The sequence below is a fragment of the Scyliorhinus torazame genome, chromosome 13 (genome assembly GCF_047496885.1).
Source record: "Scyliorhinus torazame isolate Kashiwa2021f chromosome 13, sScyTor2.1, whole genome shotgun sequence".
NCBI classification, from domain to species: Eukaryota; Metazoa; Chordata; class Chondrichthyes; order Carcharhiniformes; family Scyliorhinidae; genus Scyliorhinus; species Scyliorhinus torazame.
The window spans coordinates 223854062-223871714 of record NC_092719.1 but is presented as its reverse complement, the minus strand read 5'-3'; the positions used below and the strand labels follow the sequence as shown (position 1 = coordinate 223871714).

The 17653-nt window shown below is 50.1% G+C and overlaps 1 protein-coding gene across 3 annotated transcripts in view; it reads right to left on the bottom strand.

Annotated features, from left to right (window-relative positions):
* Positions 1-17653, bottom strand: part of uroc1 (urocanate hydratase 1) — a 247599-nt gene that overhangs the window by 116821 nt on the left and 113125 nt on the right. For all 3 annotated transcript variants that reach the window (XM_072473093.1, XM_072473094.1, XM_072473095.1), the window contains one exon: positions 517-605. In XM_072473093.1, the coding sequence (XP_072329194.1) occupies positions 517-605 (89 nt within the window). The remainder of the gene's footprint in view (positions 1-516; positions 606-17653) is intronic.

Here is a 17653-nt window from a genome sequence, read left to right as displayed (position 1 = left end):
GAGGCTGGAAGATGTGGGGAGAAGGTGTGATTGGGGGATATAGAGGAAAGGTGAGGCTGGAAGATGTGGGGAGAAGGTGGCACTGGGGGAGAGGTTAGGCTGGAAGATAGAACATAGAACTTAGAACATACAGAACAGAAGAAGGCCATTCGGCCCATCGGGTTGCACCAATCCACTTAAGCCTTCACTTCCACCCTATCCCCGTAACCCAATAACCCCTCTGAACCTTTTTGGTCACGAAGGGCAATCTATCATGGCCAATCCACCTAACCTGCACATCTTTGGACTGCGGGAGGAAACCGGAGCACCCGGAGGAAACCCACGCAGACACGGGGAGAACGTGCAGACTCCGCACAGACAGTGACCCAACGGGGAATCGAACCCGGGACCCTGGAGCTGTGAAGCCACAGTGCTATCCACTTGTGCTGCCGTGCTGCCCACGCGGAGAGAAGTTGGGGCTGGGGGTTAAGGGAGGGGATATTGGGTTTGTGTGATGCCGAGAGAGATTGGCCGTACCTGATTTGAGCTACACATTGATCCAGGTTGTCGGTGATCTGCATTAACCAGCCCTGCTGGTGTCGCTTATTTAGAGCGGTCTTGTCAACCTGAAAGGAAAGGGTTAATTGTTTGGTTACCTTGTCAGGTCATTTCCACCCAATCAAATTGATGCACCGAGTTCCCTTGATTCCAACAATAAAGGGGACATTTATTTGTTGATTTGTCTGAATCTCCCTTTCAGAAGCATTTGCATATTCCTGACGTCTCTCACCCACGCCATGCTGTTGTGTTTTACAGGGGGAGCATGACGGGCGGGAGAACCTAATTTGACTTGAGGCCAAAAATCAGTCTCCCAATGTTGGGACGAACTGTAGGAAATCAGTTCTCGGTCACCTCACTAGAACTAAGGTCCTCTCCAAATCAGTTAGAACATTCACTTTTACTGCTGTGTCTAAGCAGAGTGCACCTGGCGAACGTGACTCCTTCCACGGGTTTGAGGTGAGTACGCATTATTGTTTCCACCTTCGTGAGGACCTCACAACTTGACTCAGAGGAACAGAGGAGCAGTTGGAGATCCACACATTTCCCCTATTGCTGATGTCAAACTAACAGGCCTGTCATTTTTCATTTTCTCCATCCCTCCCTTCTTAAATATTTGGGTTACATTTGCTGCCCGCCAGTTTGCAGGAACCTTTCCAGAATCGATAGAACTTTGAAATATAACCATCAATCCATCTACTACCTCTGAAGCACCTCCTTCAGCACCCTGGAATGTAACTCATCTGGTCCAGGGGATTTATCAACCTTCAATCCAACTAATTTTTCACGTACTGCTTGTTTATTAATACTAAGTCCTTTCAACTCCTCATTTTAACAAGTCCCTTGGCTCCCGAGCCTCTCTGTGAGATTTTCTGAATTTTCCCCCGTGACGCAAAGTAATTCTTTAGTTTCTCCATCATTTCTCCATTATAAATTCCCCTGTCTCCGCCTGTAATGAACCCACACTAATCCATGCTAATCTTTCCCTTTCGGCAGACCTAAAGAACTTTTACACTCCGCCTTTATTTTTTTTCGCTAGCTTACATTCATATTCTCTTTCCCCATTCCTTATCAGTTTTTTTAGTCCTTCTTTGCTAGATTTTAAATTATTGCTCCCAATCCTTCGGCTCACCCCTTTTTCTGGCAATCTTATGAGCCACTTTCTTTGATCTCATGCAATCTTTAACTTCTTTTGTTACGGTTGATTACCTTTCCTGTTGGGTTTTTGTCTCTTAGTGGAATGAATAATTGTGGACTATGTAAAACTTCTTTAAATACGCCCCATTGTGTTTCTACTGTCAAATCTTTTAATGTATTTTTCAATCCACCATAGCCAACTCACCCCTCATACCTTAGTCGTTTCATTTTTTCCAGATTTAAGACCCTAGTTTCAGGGTGAACTGAATCACTTTCAAACTAAATGTAAAATTCTATAATATTATGGTCACTATTTCCTAAAGGCTCCTTTACAGCAAGATGATTAATTAGCCCTTTCTCATCACATAATGCTAAATCTAACATAACCAAATCCCTACTTGGTTCTTTAATGTACTGCTCCGGAAACCCGCACACACTCCAGGAATTCATCCTCCACACCATCAGTGCTAATTTAGTTTACCCAGCCTATGTGTAAATCGAAATTGCCCATTGTATTGCCCATGTTATGTGCAGCTCTAATTTCTTGATTTATACCGTGCCCCAACATCATCACTACAGTCCGGTGACCTTTAAACAACTCCCACCAGTGTTTGCTGCACCTTGCTATTTCTCAGCCCCACACAACTGATTCTACAACTTGATTCTTCAATCTAAGATCCTCTCTCACTAACGTACTGATCTCGTCCCTTATTAACAGCGTTACCCCATCTCCTTTTTCTTTTTGTTTATCCTCCAAAATGATAAATGTCCTTGACTATTCCGTTCCCAATCACAAACACCCTGTATCCAGATCTTCTTAATGGCAATTATGTCTACCCATTAACCTCTATTTTTGCCTTCACATCATCTACCTTGTGTAAATTCAGACAGAGTTCCATCAACTGAGCCTTTTTAATCTTGGGCCACATTCTGATCTTATTTGAGTGTTGCCTTTACCTCTTCAGCCTTCTCATTTCACTGACTACTTTTCCACTTCCTGTTACCAGTTTTCCTTCCCTCCAATCCGAGCTCCCTTGCAGTTTCCTCCGCCCTGTCAATCTGGTTTAAACCCTCCCCAACAGCACTAGTGAATTTCCCCGCCAGGATATTAGTCTCGCTCCTGTGTAACCTGCCCACCTTGCACAGGTTCCACCTGCCCCAGAACCAGTCTCAATGCCACAGAGATGTCCTCCCTCCTACACCAATTCTCCAGCCACATGTTCAATCGCTCAATTCTCCCACTCCTATGCTCTCTGGCATTTGGCACTGGGAGCAATCCTGAGATCCTTGCTTTTGAGGTCCTGCTTTTTAATTTCTTGCCTAACTCCCTAAAATCAGCTTTCTGGACCTCATCCCTCTTCCTACCTATGTCGTTCCCAGTGCGGACCGTGACCACTGGCTGATCACCCTCCTTCCAGAAGAATGTCTTGCAGCCACTCTGTGATGTCACTGACCCCGGCAGGGAGGCTTCACCCCCTCCTGGGGTCACGTCTACGGTTGCAGAAGTGTCTGTCTCTTCCCCGAACAAATCCCTGATCACCATTGCTCTCCCACTCTTCTTTCTCCTCTCCTATGCAGCTGAGCTGTTCATGTTGCCACAGACTTGGCTCTTCCTGCATCCACGAAAGAACCATCACCGTCACCAGTCTCCGAAATGGAAAACCGGTTAGTGAACGAGATCAACTCAGGGCCCTCCTGAAGTAAGGGCATGGTTCTCTCAGAGTCCCTGGCAGTCACTCATTCCTTCTCTACCTGCATTCTCCTAACCTGTGGTGTGGCCACATCCCTAAACATGCAGTCCATGTTCCTAACCTCGCAGGTGCACCAAAGTGACTCCAGTCGCTGCTCCGAGACCCAGAGCTCAAGCACCTGTAGCTGGTGACACTTCCTGCAGATCTGTTTATCTAAGTCAGATGATGCGTCCAATAATTCCCACATGTCACAGGATGCACACTGCACTCGGCTAAGCTGCCCTGCCATAACCTAACTTTTACAAACTATTTATTATAAGTAGAATAATTCACCAATCAGTTTCTTCCCCATACCATAGTTAGAACCAAACACGGGAGGTTGAAAAAGGTGATGGTGACTATCTCTGAGTCTTCTTTTCACTTGCTCTATGTCATTTCAGGTGCTGGTAACACGAGTTGTGTGAGGGCTGGAAAGTGGGGGTGGGGGTGGGGGGGGGGGGGAGGAGTAGGGTGAACCTGGGAGGAAGGTTAAAGGGAGATAGGAGAGACCGGCATGTCACACAGACCTACAGCCCCCTGAGGTGATGGCGGAGAACATGGCTGTCTGCCTCCCCCTGCAGTAAGAATTCCCGTGCTCCACACGGGTGTGTAAGTGATGGCTGAACGGGGACACGAACGTCTTCCCATTCCACTCCTACTTCCTCTCCTGCCACCAGACTTCAGAAGGGGAGGATTCCACACGTTTAATGCTTCAGGTCTTTTGTCAGAACTGAGACCATTTAGTAACGTAATGGGGGTTTAAACAAATACAGCCAGGAAGAGGGGGGAGGGGAGGAAGAAGGTAAAGAATTATCTGTGGTAGGATACAGCAAGCGGGAGAAATTAAATGAGAAAAGAAGGACAGGGAATCAATGAACCGAGTGTTGAAGTTGATTATTATAAGTGTTTAATCAGCTAGAAACTGGAAGAACAGGGCCTCAGCTTTGTATCAGGGACGTTACAATTATCTGGATGCAACATTGAATTCAACAATTTCAGATCACAACCAGCATCGACGCTACGGGCAGGGCACACCTCCTCTGTGCTTTGAGCATTCTGTGATTCTGTTAACCTCTTCCCCAATTTTCCTGACCAGCAGCCTCTGCTAATGATTCTGCTGTTGCTGAGCTACAATCCTCGAACGATAGGGTCAAAAGTGACTGCACAATCCACCAGGTATCAGCGAATCAGAGTTCCTCTACATCACTCGTTATTAGTCTGCACACGATTGTGGGGAAATATCAAAAGTAGGAGCCATCGATGTAAGATAGTCCCAATAATTCCAATCGGGAATTCGGGAGAAATGTCTTTACCCAGAGAGGGGTGAGAATGTGGAGCTCGTTTCCAAAGGGAGTGGTTGATTTGAATGGTGTGGATACAATCAGAGATTCACAGAATGGGTACGGCACAGAAAGGGACCATTTGGTCCTTTGCGTCTGAAATAACTCTGCATAGGAGCTATTCACTGAGTGCCATCCCCCTGTCTGTCCTCGTAACCCAGCACATTCCTCCTTTTCAGATCCCATTCCTCCTTGAAAGTCTCAATGTAATCTGTCTCCACCACTCTCTCAGACAGTACATTCCAGATCCTAACCACTCGCTGTGTGAATCTGCCTCCACCACACTCACAGACAGTACATTCAAGATCCTAACAACTCGCTGTGTGACTCTGTCTCCACCACACTCACAGACAGTACATTCCAGATCCTAACCACTCACTGTGTGAATCTGCCTCCACCACACTCTCAGACAGTACATTCCAGATCCTAACCACTCGCTGTGTGAATCTGCCTCCACCACACTCACAGACAGTACATTCCAGATCCTAGCCACTCGCTGTGTGAATCTGCCTCCACCACACTCACAGACAGTACATTCTAGATCCTAACCACTCGCTGTGTGAATCTGCCTCCACCACACTCACAGACAGTACATTCCACATCCTAACGACTCACTGTGTGAATCTGTCTCCACCACACTCACAGACAGTACGTTCCAGATCCTAACCACTCACTGTGTGAATCTGCCTCCACCACACTCACAGACAGTACGTTCCAGATCCTAACCACTCACTGTGTGAATCTGTCTCCACCACACTCACAGACAGTACATTCCAGATCCTAACCACTCGCTGTGTGAATCTGTCTCCACCACACTCACAGACAGTACATTCCAGATCCTAATCACTCACTGTGTGAATCTGCCTCCACCACACTCACAGACAGTACATTCCAGATCCTAACCACTCACTGTGTGAATCTGCCTCCACCACACTCACAGACAGTACGTTCCAGATCCTAACCACTCACTGTGTGAATCTGTCTCCACCACACTCACAGACAGTACATTCCAGATCCTAACCACTCGCTGTGTGAATCTGTCTCCACCACACTCACAGACAGTACATTCCAGATCCTAACCACTCGCTGTGTGAATCTGTCTCCACCACACTCACAGACAGTACATTCCAGATCCTAATCACTCACTGTGTGAATCTGCCTCCACCACACTCACAGACAGTACATTCCAGATCCTAACCACTCACTGTGTGAATCTGTCTCCACCACACTCACCGACAGTACATTCCAGATCCTAACCACTCGCTGTGTGAATCTGTCTCCACCACACTCACAGACAGTACATCCTAGATCCTAACCACTCGCTGTGTGAATCTGTCTCCACCACACTCACAGACAGTACATTCCAGATCCTAACCACTCGCTGTGTGAATCTGTCTCCACCACACTCACAGACAGTACATCCTAGATCCTAACCACTCGCTGTGTGAATCTGTCTCCACCACACTCACAGACAGTACATTCCACATGAATCTGTTTCTCCTCATGTCTCCATTTCTTCGTTTGCTAATCACTTTAAATCTGTGCTTTCTCGTTCTCCATCCTCCACCAAGGGGAATCTAGACAAATAGATTTGGGAGAGAGGAATAGAAGGATATGTTGATACGATGGGCGAAATTCTCCGTTTGGGAGACCCTGGGGTGATTTCTCCATCCCGCCATACCAGAGCACGCCGGCGGGATTCTCCGTTACACCGGCTGATCAATGGGGTTCCCCATTGTGGGGCAGCCCCTCGCCATCGGGAAACCCGCGGGCTGCCGGCAAAACAGAGGATCCGCCGGCGGAAAATTCAGCGCCATGCTCTCCCACTGGAGCTGAATTGTGCTTGATTTGAGCTCCCAGCGAGGAAGCCATCCCCAATCCTTAGCCATGCAAATTCATTTGTGGTGAGGATTATGAAAGATTCCCTACAGAATCCTGTTATCGGGCCGCGATTTTGAGCTGACGGCCCAATAGCAAGGTTGCACGGGCTCCCTAAGTAGGTTAAGTGCTGTCAATTTCGAGCTGCTCACTTCAAAACCACTCAAACGTGAAGGGAGGTGATTGGAAAGCACTTAATTCTGTTTAAAGTGGTCCAAGAGCTGTCAACCAAAGCTTGATGTTTACAAACATTACTGTCAGAGCACTTCAAAGTTACTCCATCGTGAAGGGAGATGAATGGAACAGTGTTGACAGCTGGTGTGTGTGGAAGCTGTCAATCACAGCCTAGTAAAATCAATATCAAAGAGAAATGAATGAAAGCCTTGCAGCTCAAACACCTGAGGGAGTTTAAACCCAGCTGACTGGTTTTCTCCTTCCAGGAATTGACAGGTGCTGTTTCCTGTACCTGAGCCAACAGGTGTATTGCCCAGGTGAGTGTTAATGCAGTGATTGTCTTCACTGCCTCTGTCTGGACTGCTCTCTAGCTTCCAGACAGGGGTCTCTCTTCTGGGGGGGGGGGGTCTCTTTATTTAGGGGGTCTCTGTGGGGACACTATTTTTAGGGGGTCTCTGTATAGGGGATCTCTGTTGGGGTCTCCTTATTTAGGGGGTCTCTGTGTATAGGGGATTTCTGTGGGGGTCTCTTTATATATGGAGTCCCTGTGGGGGCTCTTTTTTTAGGGGGTCTCTGTGGGGGTCTGCTTATTTAGAGGTTCTCTGGTGGGGGTAGTGGGAGGCGTTTGATGGGGTTTGGGTGGGCAGATCTGGCATTGTGATGGGAGGGATGGCCCTCGGATGGACTTTGGGGACAACTTCCTTAAAGAACATAGAACATACAGTGCAGAAGGAGGCCATTTGGCCCATCGAGTCTGCACCGACCCACTTAAGTCCTCACTTCCATCTATCCCCGTAACCCCTTCGAACCCTTTTGGACACTAAGGGCAATTTATCACGGCCAATCCACCTAACCTGCACGTCTTTGGATTATGGGAGGAAATCGGAGCACCCGAAGGAAACCCACGCACACACGGGGAGAACGTACAGACTCCGCACAGGCAGTGACCCAGCGGGGAATCGAACCTGGGACCCTGGCGCTGTGAAGCCACATGTGCTACCGTGCTGCCCAAAGAGTTACTCCCTTGGCCCACCGCGAAGTCCACAAGGTCAGTGCCTCACTTGTCGATAGCTGTAGTAATTCTCGCCCACGTGATTCCCGGCCCAGAGGAGCGGAGACTCATGCGGACCTGGAGAATTGGGTGCCCGGCCCGCTATGTGGACACAAATGGGTGTTAATGTCGCATTTCTATCCTCCCGCTGGCACGGGGTGCGATTCTCGATCCCAACGCCAGCGAAGGGCTGGAGCATCGGAAACCGCTGTGCGACGAACTTCACAACCGCTGATTCTCCACCTCACTGCGAAGTCTGTTTCCGGCGGCTGTGAGGCCGGGAATGTCACCCATCGAGGTGGAGGAGGATGGGAGGAGACTCCTGTGGAGCAGGAAGACCAGGGACCATTTGGATGGAATGTTACGGAATAATCAGCTGGTCTTTGTTAAAAGGCCTTTTGTGCCTGACGAGTTGTTTTGTTTTGATGAGGTCACTAACAATGGTAAACAGAGTTAATTTTTCATCACAACTTCATAAGGACAGAAACTGTAGGGTCCGGTTATTCCACTTTCGTGTCCCCACCCCACAACCGCCCCCCCCCCCCCCCCCCCCCCTCCCCTGAACTGCTAGAATTCTGTCCCCACCCCAGTGGACGGACATTCTGCTGGCTTCTCATGATTTAAAATCAATAAGGACAGTCGCGGGGTTTGTAACTGGGGCACACAAAGCTGCCCCGGTCCCTTCAGTCACAATAAAGGGGCAGGAGCCCCTGCAATGCACACAGGCCGGTTTGCACTAACGGTACGTTGGTCATAGCAACGAGAGAAGGCCATTCAGCCCTTGAATCTGCTCCACCATTCTGCTAGATGCTGGCTGACCTGAACTCCATTTACCTGCCTTTGCTCCAGATCCCTTCATGTCCTTAACCCAACAACAAACAATCAACTGCTGGTGGGACCTGAATGAAATCAGAAAATGCTGCCAATATTCAGCAGGCCAGGGCAGTACCTGCAGAGACCGAGTCCGAGCTAACGAGCCGGATTTTGCCTTTATTGTGACAATTCTGAATCATCGAATCATCGAATGTACAGTACAGAAGGAGGCCATTTGGCCCATCTGCACTGGCCACTGGAAAGAGCACCCCGCTTAAATCCACACCTCCACCCTGTCCCCGCAACCCAGCAATCCCACCTAAGGGGGATTAATCCCACCTAATCCCAATCCCAATCCCACCTAATGGACACTAAGGGCAATTTATCATGGCCAATCCACCTAACCTGCACATCTTTGGACTGTGGGAGGAAACTGGAGCACCCGGAGGAAACCCACGCACACACGGGGAGGATGTGCAGACTCCGCACAGACAGTGACCCAAGCCGGGAATCGAACCTGGGACCCTGGAGCTGTGAAGCAACAGTGCTAACCACTGTGCAGCCGGCAATGGAGACAGCGTTCTGCGTGAAGATACTGGGAGGACAAGCTGCCTGGAGATGCACCCACTTTGTCAATTACTACAGGATATTCAGGTCAGTCCCTGGATTGAGTCTCAGCTCGGAACTCCCAAGCCCATTCCGATCCATGGCCAGCCTCCTGATCCAGCGGAGGCGAGGCAACAGATTCACTCCAGATGGAGCTAGACTAAGGGTCTGTACAAACTGGAGTTGGTTACACAATCCGGCCTAACTCCTGCCCAGTATAATCCAGCAGCTCAGCGTTAGAAACCCAGCAATGAACCCATTCCTGATGTAAAGTCAGGTTTAATGCTTCAAGTTGTGAAACAAAATGGGCAACCCAGGATGTCCACGTTGGCGAAGTCCAGTCAGCGTCTGAGGGTGAAAGAGAAGCAATTTGAATATCCAATCAACACTTTGCCTCAGAGAAGCAACAGTTTCCAGAACCTTCGGTGACTGGAACACTCCGTCACTAGCATGTAGTAATCGGACCCTCTCGACCAAGGGGTCCGTTTTACGGCTCCTCGCGTGCCTCCGGAACGCCAGGTATGTTGCTAAGCAACATGGTTTCCTCTGACTCTACCTGCCCTTGGTTTGAAAGTCCAGTTATTAACAACAAAAGGAGGCTGCGGGCGATTACCAATTGCTGCATTGTTCTTACTGATGAAGGGAGTTGGCCTCAATGAAAGAACGTGTGTGTTGTTGATTTTCAGGTGAAGCAGGACAGTGAGGGGAACATGCTTGCCTTGTCTTGCCTCTGCACTTTCCCCGGAGTGAATGAGCATCTTGTATCTCAATGCAACACTTGCTCAGTGATCCTTATCTTCCCATTTGAAAAGGCAGCTTAGCTGTGTTTCAGCTGAAAAGGAATATTCTCAAACATTGCCAAATTCCTCTCCCCTAAACAAGCAGTAACTTGAACACAGCACCTGGTGATTAGCTGTGATTATTGTTTGTTTTTGGGAGTGTGAGCACTATTGGCAAGGGCAGCATCTATTGGCCATCATCCGTAGACCATGTGGTGTAGGTACACCCACGGTGCTGTTAGGGAGGGAGTTCCAGGATTTTGACCCAGCGACACTGACGGAACGGCTGATATATTTCCCAGTCAGGGTGGTGAGTAGCTTTAGGGGAAGCTGCAGTTGTTGGTGTCCCAGGTATCTGCTGCCCTTCTCCTTCTCAGTGGCAGTGGTCGTGGGTTTGGAAAGTGTTGTAGACGTTGAGTTGTTGCAGTGCATCTGGTATTTACACACACTGCTGTCTCTGTGCATGGGTGTTGGAGGGAGCAGGGCCTGGGAGAGGGGGGGGGGGGGGGGGGTCACATGGTGCTGATCACCAGGAAGGGGAAGGGGACAGGCTCATTTGTTGGGTAGCCTGCAATCTGAGTGGCCAATGTCCATCTGTCGCATTGGCCCCCCTAATTGACAGGATATTTAGCCACTCAATATTGCTGTTCTGTAGAACAGCAATCAATAGTCGAGTAGGATGCCCCGATTTCCTTCAAGCTCACCTTGCGTTGGGACTGGTTTGGTTTGTTTCTGTTCAGTTGGAGCTTTCTTCATATCACACATGACCGGAGGCTCCTGCAGAACACGTTAGAGTGCCTATTGCCTCACTACCAGCTCCACAGGGCCCTTCCCAACCTCCTCCCTATCGATGGTGTGTAGCCCAGAGATCTACCTTGAATTTGATGATCAGGTATGATCGCGATGAGTGGGGCAGCAGCTCCGAGGGCCGAATGGCCTACTGCTGCTTCTATTCTCTATGGATGTTTCTATGCTGTCCCAGAGTGAATACAAGTGACCAGGGAGAAGACACTGAATTTGCATTCAGCCAGATTTACAAACAGAAAGGACCAGATGGTGGGATTGGGGGGGAATTTGGATTATTGGGTGCTGTTTTGAAATGGATTTTGTGATACATGCACACACTGTAAAGTGTGTTAGCTGGGGTCTGGCTGCCATGTTGGTGATGGGTTCGTGGCACATATTTCAAAATACCTTTCAGGGATTGCAGCATGACATCACTAGAAGGGAAGTATGTCATGCAATCCAGCTTTAGTTTGTCTCGTGCTTTGAGCACAGCACGCACACACAGCTCTGATGTCTTCAAGCTTTATACCTAATGAATAACTGAGCTGATGTGCCTTGTCTTAATAAATGAACCCACAATGTGTTTACCAAATCCCTTATGAGTGATTGGCACATGTGTATCATTAGAGAAACACACCACGTGTGCAGAAATGGTTCCTTTTAAACAAATAATCAGTCCGGAGAAGGTTGCGATTCTAACAGACTGAGCTTCGGAAAAGTCCACAAAAGCAGACACAGAAACACTAATCCCAGGTACGGTCGGGGAAGGAATTTCAAATGGATATTGTCAAAATCCCCCAGTTTGAATTGGATGCAGCTGACCTGCTATCCGAATCCAGAATGTTTATACAGTGTCGAGATGTGAGGCTGCTGAAACCAGACAAACAAGCTGTAAACATTCGCCTCTCAATCGGGACTGAAGGTCTGCACAGGCAGAACACATCAGCATTAAGAACAGAAAAACTAAAGGATTCCCCCCAAAATCTGGACTAGATTGGAAGACTGGTTCAGAATCAGGTTAAACATCCGTGTTAATCGACGAGAGTTCACGTCATTACGACAGCAGAATCCAGCGACCGCTTCATGAGCAGATGCAGAGTGTCACAAATGTAAAGACAGCTGAACATCGTCAATATGTTTCTCAGCGACAGCTTGTGTCTGCGTGGGTTTCCTCCGGATGCTCCGGTTTCCTCCCACAAGTCCCGAAAGACTGTTAGGTGAATTGGACATTCTGAATTCTCCCTCCGTGTACCCGAACAGGCGCCGGAGTGTGGCGACTAGGGGCTTTTCACAGTAACTTCACTGCAGTGTTAATGTGAGCCTACTTGTGACAATAAAGATGATTATTATTATTATTGATAATGAAAACTGAAGATATATCCTTGGTTCTACAAGTTAACTTAATTGATGTTGATCTTGAAGATGTTCTCCCAATTGATCTGGGACATTCTGTGCAAAGCAAATGCCAGCAGCTACAAGAAGCAGCTGTGAAAGATTCCACACACAGAAACTGTGGAAAACCAGGGGTGGGATTCTCCGGGGCTCCGCGGGGGGGGGGGGGGGGGGGAGGGAATGGGCGTTTATGCCGAAATCCGGTCTGATGCCGCTCCCACGATTCTCCGGTCCCCGGAGAATCGCCGTAATTCGCACGCTCGCGGTCTATGCGGTGCGGGCAAGGGGCCATTGACAGGGGCCCCCGCGCCGATTCTCCCCAGGAAAACTGGCCGAGTTCCTGACAGCGTGGCTCTAACCACGTTTTGCCTGTCAGGAACGGCCGGTGGCGCCTGCGGACTCAGTCCGTAGCCACCCTGGTGGTGGGGGGGGGGGATCCTTCTCCGGGGGGGGGGGCCTCACAGACGGCCAGGGCAGCGATTGGGCGGCACCGATCCGCAGGCGCGCGCGATCTCGGGGGGACCTACTTCATTGATAATGGTCCGTGGTGCGAGTCCACCATGTCGCACGGGGCCGCCGCCGCAGGCCACCGCCATGCACGTGCGCCGACTCCCGACCGGAACTGCAGGGTCCCATATCCGCAGCCAGAGCTGCGAGGAGCGCTCCGGAGCCCTGCAAGTCCCCTACAGATTGAAGAATCACTCTGGACTTTCTGAAGCAAAGTCCAGTGAAATGCCCGCGTCTTGACGCTGGCGTGGGGACATAGCCCCATTATTGGAGAATCCCGCCCCATCATTGCAGGCTGGCCTGATTCAATTCAGCAAGACCATGAACAAGTGAGACCATTTTGGCCTTTCCGGGACAATCTCCCGGGGAATTATTTCTAAAGGCACGCAGGTCATCAGACTGAAATACAACAAAGAACAAAGATCTTTGCGATCTGATATTCTTTACTAACTTCATCACTCACACATGGGCTTAGATCGGATAAGAAGACTCGCCAGAGAGACAGTCTATTGGCCAGGTATGGGCAATGACATTGAAGTTGTGGTCAAGAAGTGTGAGGAAGGTCAAGAGCATTTTCCAGGTCAGTACAAAGAACCACTCATTCCATATGAAGCTCCTACTCATCCTTATCAAAAATCACATCCAACCTCTCGCATGTCCACAGCACTGACTTCATCATTATTGACGATTACTTTAGCATATACCCCATTATTCGACAATTGCACAATATGTCACACACAATCTAAGAGCTATTTTGAGTTTATTTGGTGTGTCTGGAGAGATCATTGTGGATAACAGTCCAGAATTTATTGGGAAGCCATTTTGGATATGTGTGAGAAGTGGAATATCGATCACAATACTTCTTCTCCTCATTACCCTAGATCTAAGGGCCCAGCTAAATGAATAACTTGCACTGTGAAATCCCTAATTCCCAAATGTGGACAGACCTCAAGTTTGGCAGATCAGTGTGTATAAATTTACCTACTCTTGTCAACATCATTCTCTTAGAAATTAACGAGTAACTTGTGAAACTGGAAGACCAATGTGTGTGATAAAAATCAGGGTGCACAATTGCCAAATTGACACTTGGACAAGTTCACATTCAGGATCCCACAAAAGGTGCAGCTGAGGTGACAAGGATTTGTTCTGGACCAAGTTCATACAGAATCACTGCGCACAATGATGCAATGGTGAGGCATCACTGAGGACAAATCACATCCATTCCAGCTCCTCGACCACTATCCAGTCCCATTGTACCCAGGACAAGATCCCAAATACAACCAGGAACAACGCCCAAGAATGACAATCCCACATGTCGCGGTGAGCAAATAAAGAAACCTCCGGACAAGGTTGAAGTGTTGGGTACTCTGAGACACAGGCGAACCAACACGGTTGCGAATGGTACAACGCAGTTTTATTTCAATGAACTATTAACATATTAAACTCTGGTATTCAGCCCATGGTAAACCTCTGAGTGGCCGGCAATGAGGTCCGTGCCCTGAGCCCTCTCCTGCTCGAGTGCCCAGGAAGTGTTGTGTTCCCTGCTTTGTACTGTGTATGCTCTTGTCCGTGATTGGCTGTCGTGTTGTGTGTGTTGATTGGTCCGTTGATCAGTCCATCATTATGTGTGTATGTATGTGCTGTGATGTTCACCTGAATATCATGACATCCCCCCTTTTTTTACAGGATTATGTGCCTACGTGTTTATAAATAGAGATGTGTACTGAGTGTAGCTAAATGTGTGTGTGTGCAATATTTACAGCATGTACATGGGACTAAACTATATACAAGGGGCGATGTCGGGTGGCATAACAACGAGGTTGTACCATAAACAAAGAACGGGGAAATGTTGAACGATAAAACGAATTGCTGTAATGATAAGAACATAAACATATTAACAAAGTGGTTGCATGAGTTCATTGTATAAACAGTCTCATAAGTCCAGTCTAGTAGGTGGGCGACGAATTCGGGTTGACCGCCTCAAGGGTAGGTCTGGAACCACCGGCTGAGGAACGGGCCTGGCCACGGGCGACGACGGAAGGGGCATGGTAGCAAGCAGCTCCACAAAGTCGATATCAGGAACAACTGGAGGGCACGGTGTCGGTGTAAGGTGTCGTAGCGAGCGTGGAAGCAGGCGAAGATCCCGGCGATTGCGCCTACGAACGGATCCATCAGGCATGCGAACCAGGAACGAGCGGGGAGCCACGCGTCGGAGAACTTCGGCAGGTGCTGACCACCTGGATGCGGACTTCGTCTCCAGGGGCCAGGGCGGGAAAATCAGTTGCCCGTGTGTCATATGACCTTTTCTGGCGACCGCGCTGCAGTTGCATCCTGTGCATTACCGGAGCATGGTCAATTGTGGACACCAGAATGGAAGGCACAGTAGTCCTGAGGGCGCGACCCATCAACAGCTGGGCTGGTGAGAGACCAGTGGCTAGTGGGGCCGAGCGATAGGCCAGCTGGGCGAGGCAGAAATCCGATCCGGCAGCAGCAGCCTTACAGAGGAGCCGCTTGACAATGTGAACGCCCTTCTCCGTCTTTCCGTTGGACTGGGGGTGCAGAGGGCTGGACGTCACGTGTGCGAAGCAATATGAGGCAGCAAACGATGACCATTCCTGGCTGGCGAAGCAGGGCCCATTGTCCGACATGACTGTCATCGGAATGCCGTGGCGAGCGAAGGTGTCTTTGCAGGCCCTGATGACAGCGGACGACGTCAAATTGTGCAGGCGTATGACCTCTGGGTAGTTGGAGAAGTAGTCAACGATGATGACATAGTCCCTGCCGAGCGTGTGAAAGAGGTCCACACCCACTTTCGCCCATGGGGACGTCACCAGCTCATGGGGCACAAGGTTTCACGAGGTTGCGCCGGCTGAAACCTTTGGCAGGTTGGGCAGTTGAGCACCACATTGGCAATATCGTCACTGATGCCCGGCCAGTATACCGCCTCTCGGGCCCTCCGTCTGCACTTCTCGACCCCCAGGTGGCCTTCGTGTAGTTGGTCGAGGACCAGCTTGTGCATGCTGTGCGGAATCACAATCCGGTCCAGCTTCAGAAGGACACCATCAATGATGGCCAAGTCGTCTCGGACATTGTAGAACTGCGGGCACTGCCCTTTGAGCCACCCTCCCGTCATGTGGCGCATCACACGTTGTAGAAGGGGGTCGGCCGCAGTCTCTCTGCGAATACGGGCCAGCCTGGAGTCGTCAGCTGGCAGATTTGCCGATGTGAAGGCCACCTGCGCCCCGACCTGACAGACGAACCCCCCCGAGTCGGGCGGTGTGCTCACTGCTCTGGATAGGGCATCCGCAATAATAAGGTCCTTCCCTGGGGTGTAGACCAGTTGGAAGTCATACCTCCTGAGTTTAAGTAGGATGCTCTGGAGGCAAGGGGCCATCTCGTTCAGGTCCTTGTTTATGATGCTGACCAGGGGGTGGTGGTCAGTTTCAACAGTGAACCGGGGAAGACCATACACATAATCATGGAACTTGTCTAAACCAGTCAGCAAGCCCAGGCACTCCTTTTTGATCTGCGTGTAGCGCTGCTCTGTGGGGATCATGGCCCGCGATGCATAGGCGACCGGGGCCCTTAACGCAGTGTCATCCCGCTGCAGGAGCACTGCCCCAATGCCGGACTGGCTGGCATCAGTCGAGATTTTAGTGGCACGAGACGTGTCGAAAAACACCAATACCGGTGCAGTGGTGAGGTTAAGTTTGAGCTCCTCCCATTCCAGCTGGTGTGTGTGCTGCCACTGGAACTCCGTGGACTTTTTGACGAGGTGGCGCAGAGCTGTTGTGTGGGAGGCAAGGTTGGGAATAAACTTCCCCAGGAAGTTGACCATGCTTAGGAAGCGTAGCACTGCTTTCTTGTCTGCCGGCTGCGGCATGGCTGTGATGGCGCTCACCTTGTCTGCATCCGGACGGACCCCTGACCGGGAAATGTGGTCCCCCAGGAACTTCAGCTCGGTTTGATCGAAAGAACACTTGGCTCGGTTGAGGCGCAGGCCGTTTTCACGTATGCGCGCAAAGACGCGTTGGAGACGATAGATGTGCTCCTGTGGTGTGGTGGACCAGATGATGACGTCCTCCACGTAGACGCGCACCCCTTCGATGCCCTCCATCATCTGCTCCATGATCCTATGAAAGACCTCGGATGCCGAGATGATGCCAAATGGCATTCGGTTGTAGCAGAACCTGCCGAAAGGGGTGTTGAAAGTGCACAGCTTTCGGCTGGACGGATCCAGTTGGATCTGCCAAAAGCCTTTAGAGGCATCCAGTTTGGTAAATATTTTTGCCTGGGCCATGTCACTCGTGATCTCTTCCCGTTTGGGTATGGGGTAATGTTCCCTCATAATATTGTGATTGAGGTCTTTAGGATCAATACCGATCCGGAGCTCGCCGGAGGGCTTCTTGACACACACCATGGAGCTGACCCACGGCGTGGGCTCTGTGACCCTGGATAGGACCCCTTGGTCCTGGAGATCCTGCAGCTGCTGCTTGAAGCGGTCTTTGAGTGGCGTAGGGACCCTGCGAGGTGCGTGAATGACCGGGATGGCGTCCGGTTTGAGGCGAATTCGGTAGGTGTATGGCAGTGTTCCCATGCCCTCGAATGCCTCCTGGTTGTGGGCGAGGAGCGATTGGAGCTGTGCGTTAAACTCTGCATCCGGGAAGTCAGACGTTCCGTCTGGAGAGAGAGAGTGGGCTCGTTGCACGAGGTGGAGAGCCTTGCATGCCTGTGCGCCTCGCAGGGAGTCCTTTGATGATCCGACTATCTCGAATGAGAGTGTGGCCGTGTGTGTGTTGTGTGTCACCTGGAGCTGGCAGGATCCCATAGCCGGGATAACGTTCCCGTTGTAGTCGACCATCCTGCACTGGGACAGCCAAATTGGTGGTCTGACCTTCATGGTGTAGAAGGCGGACCATGCTA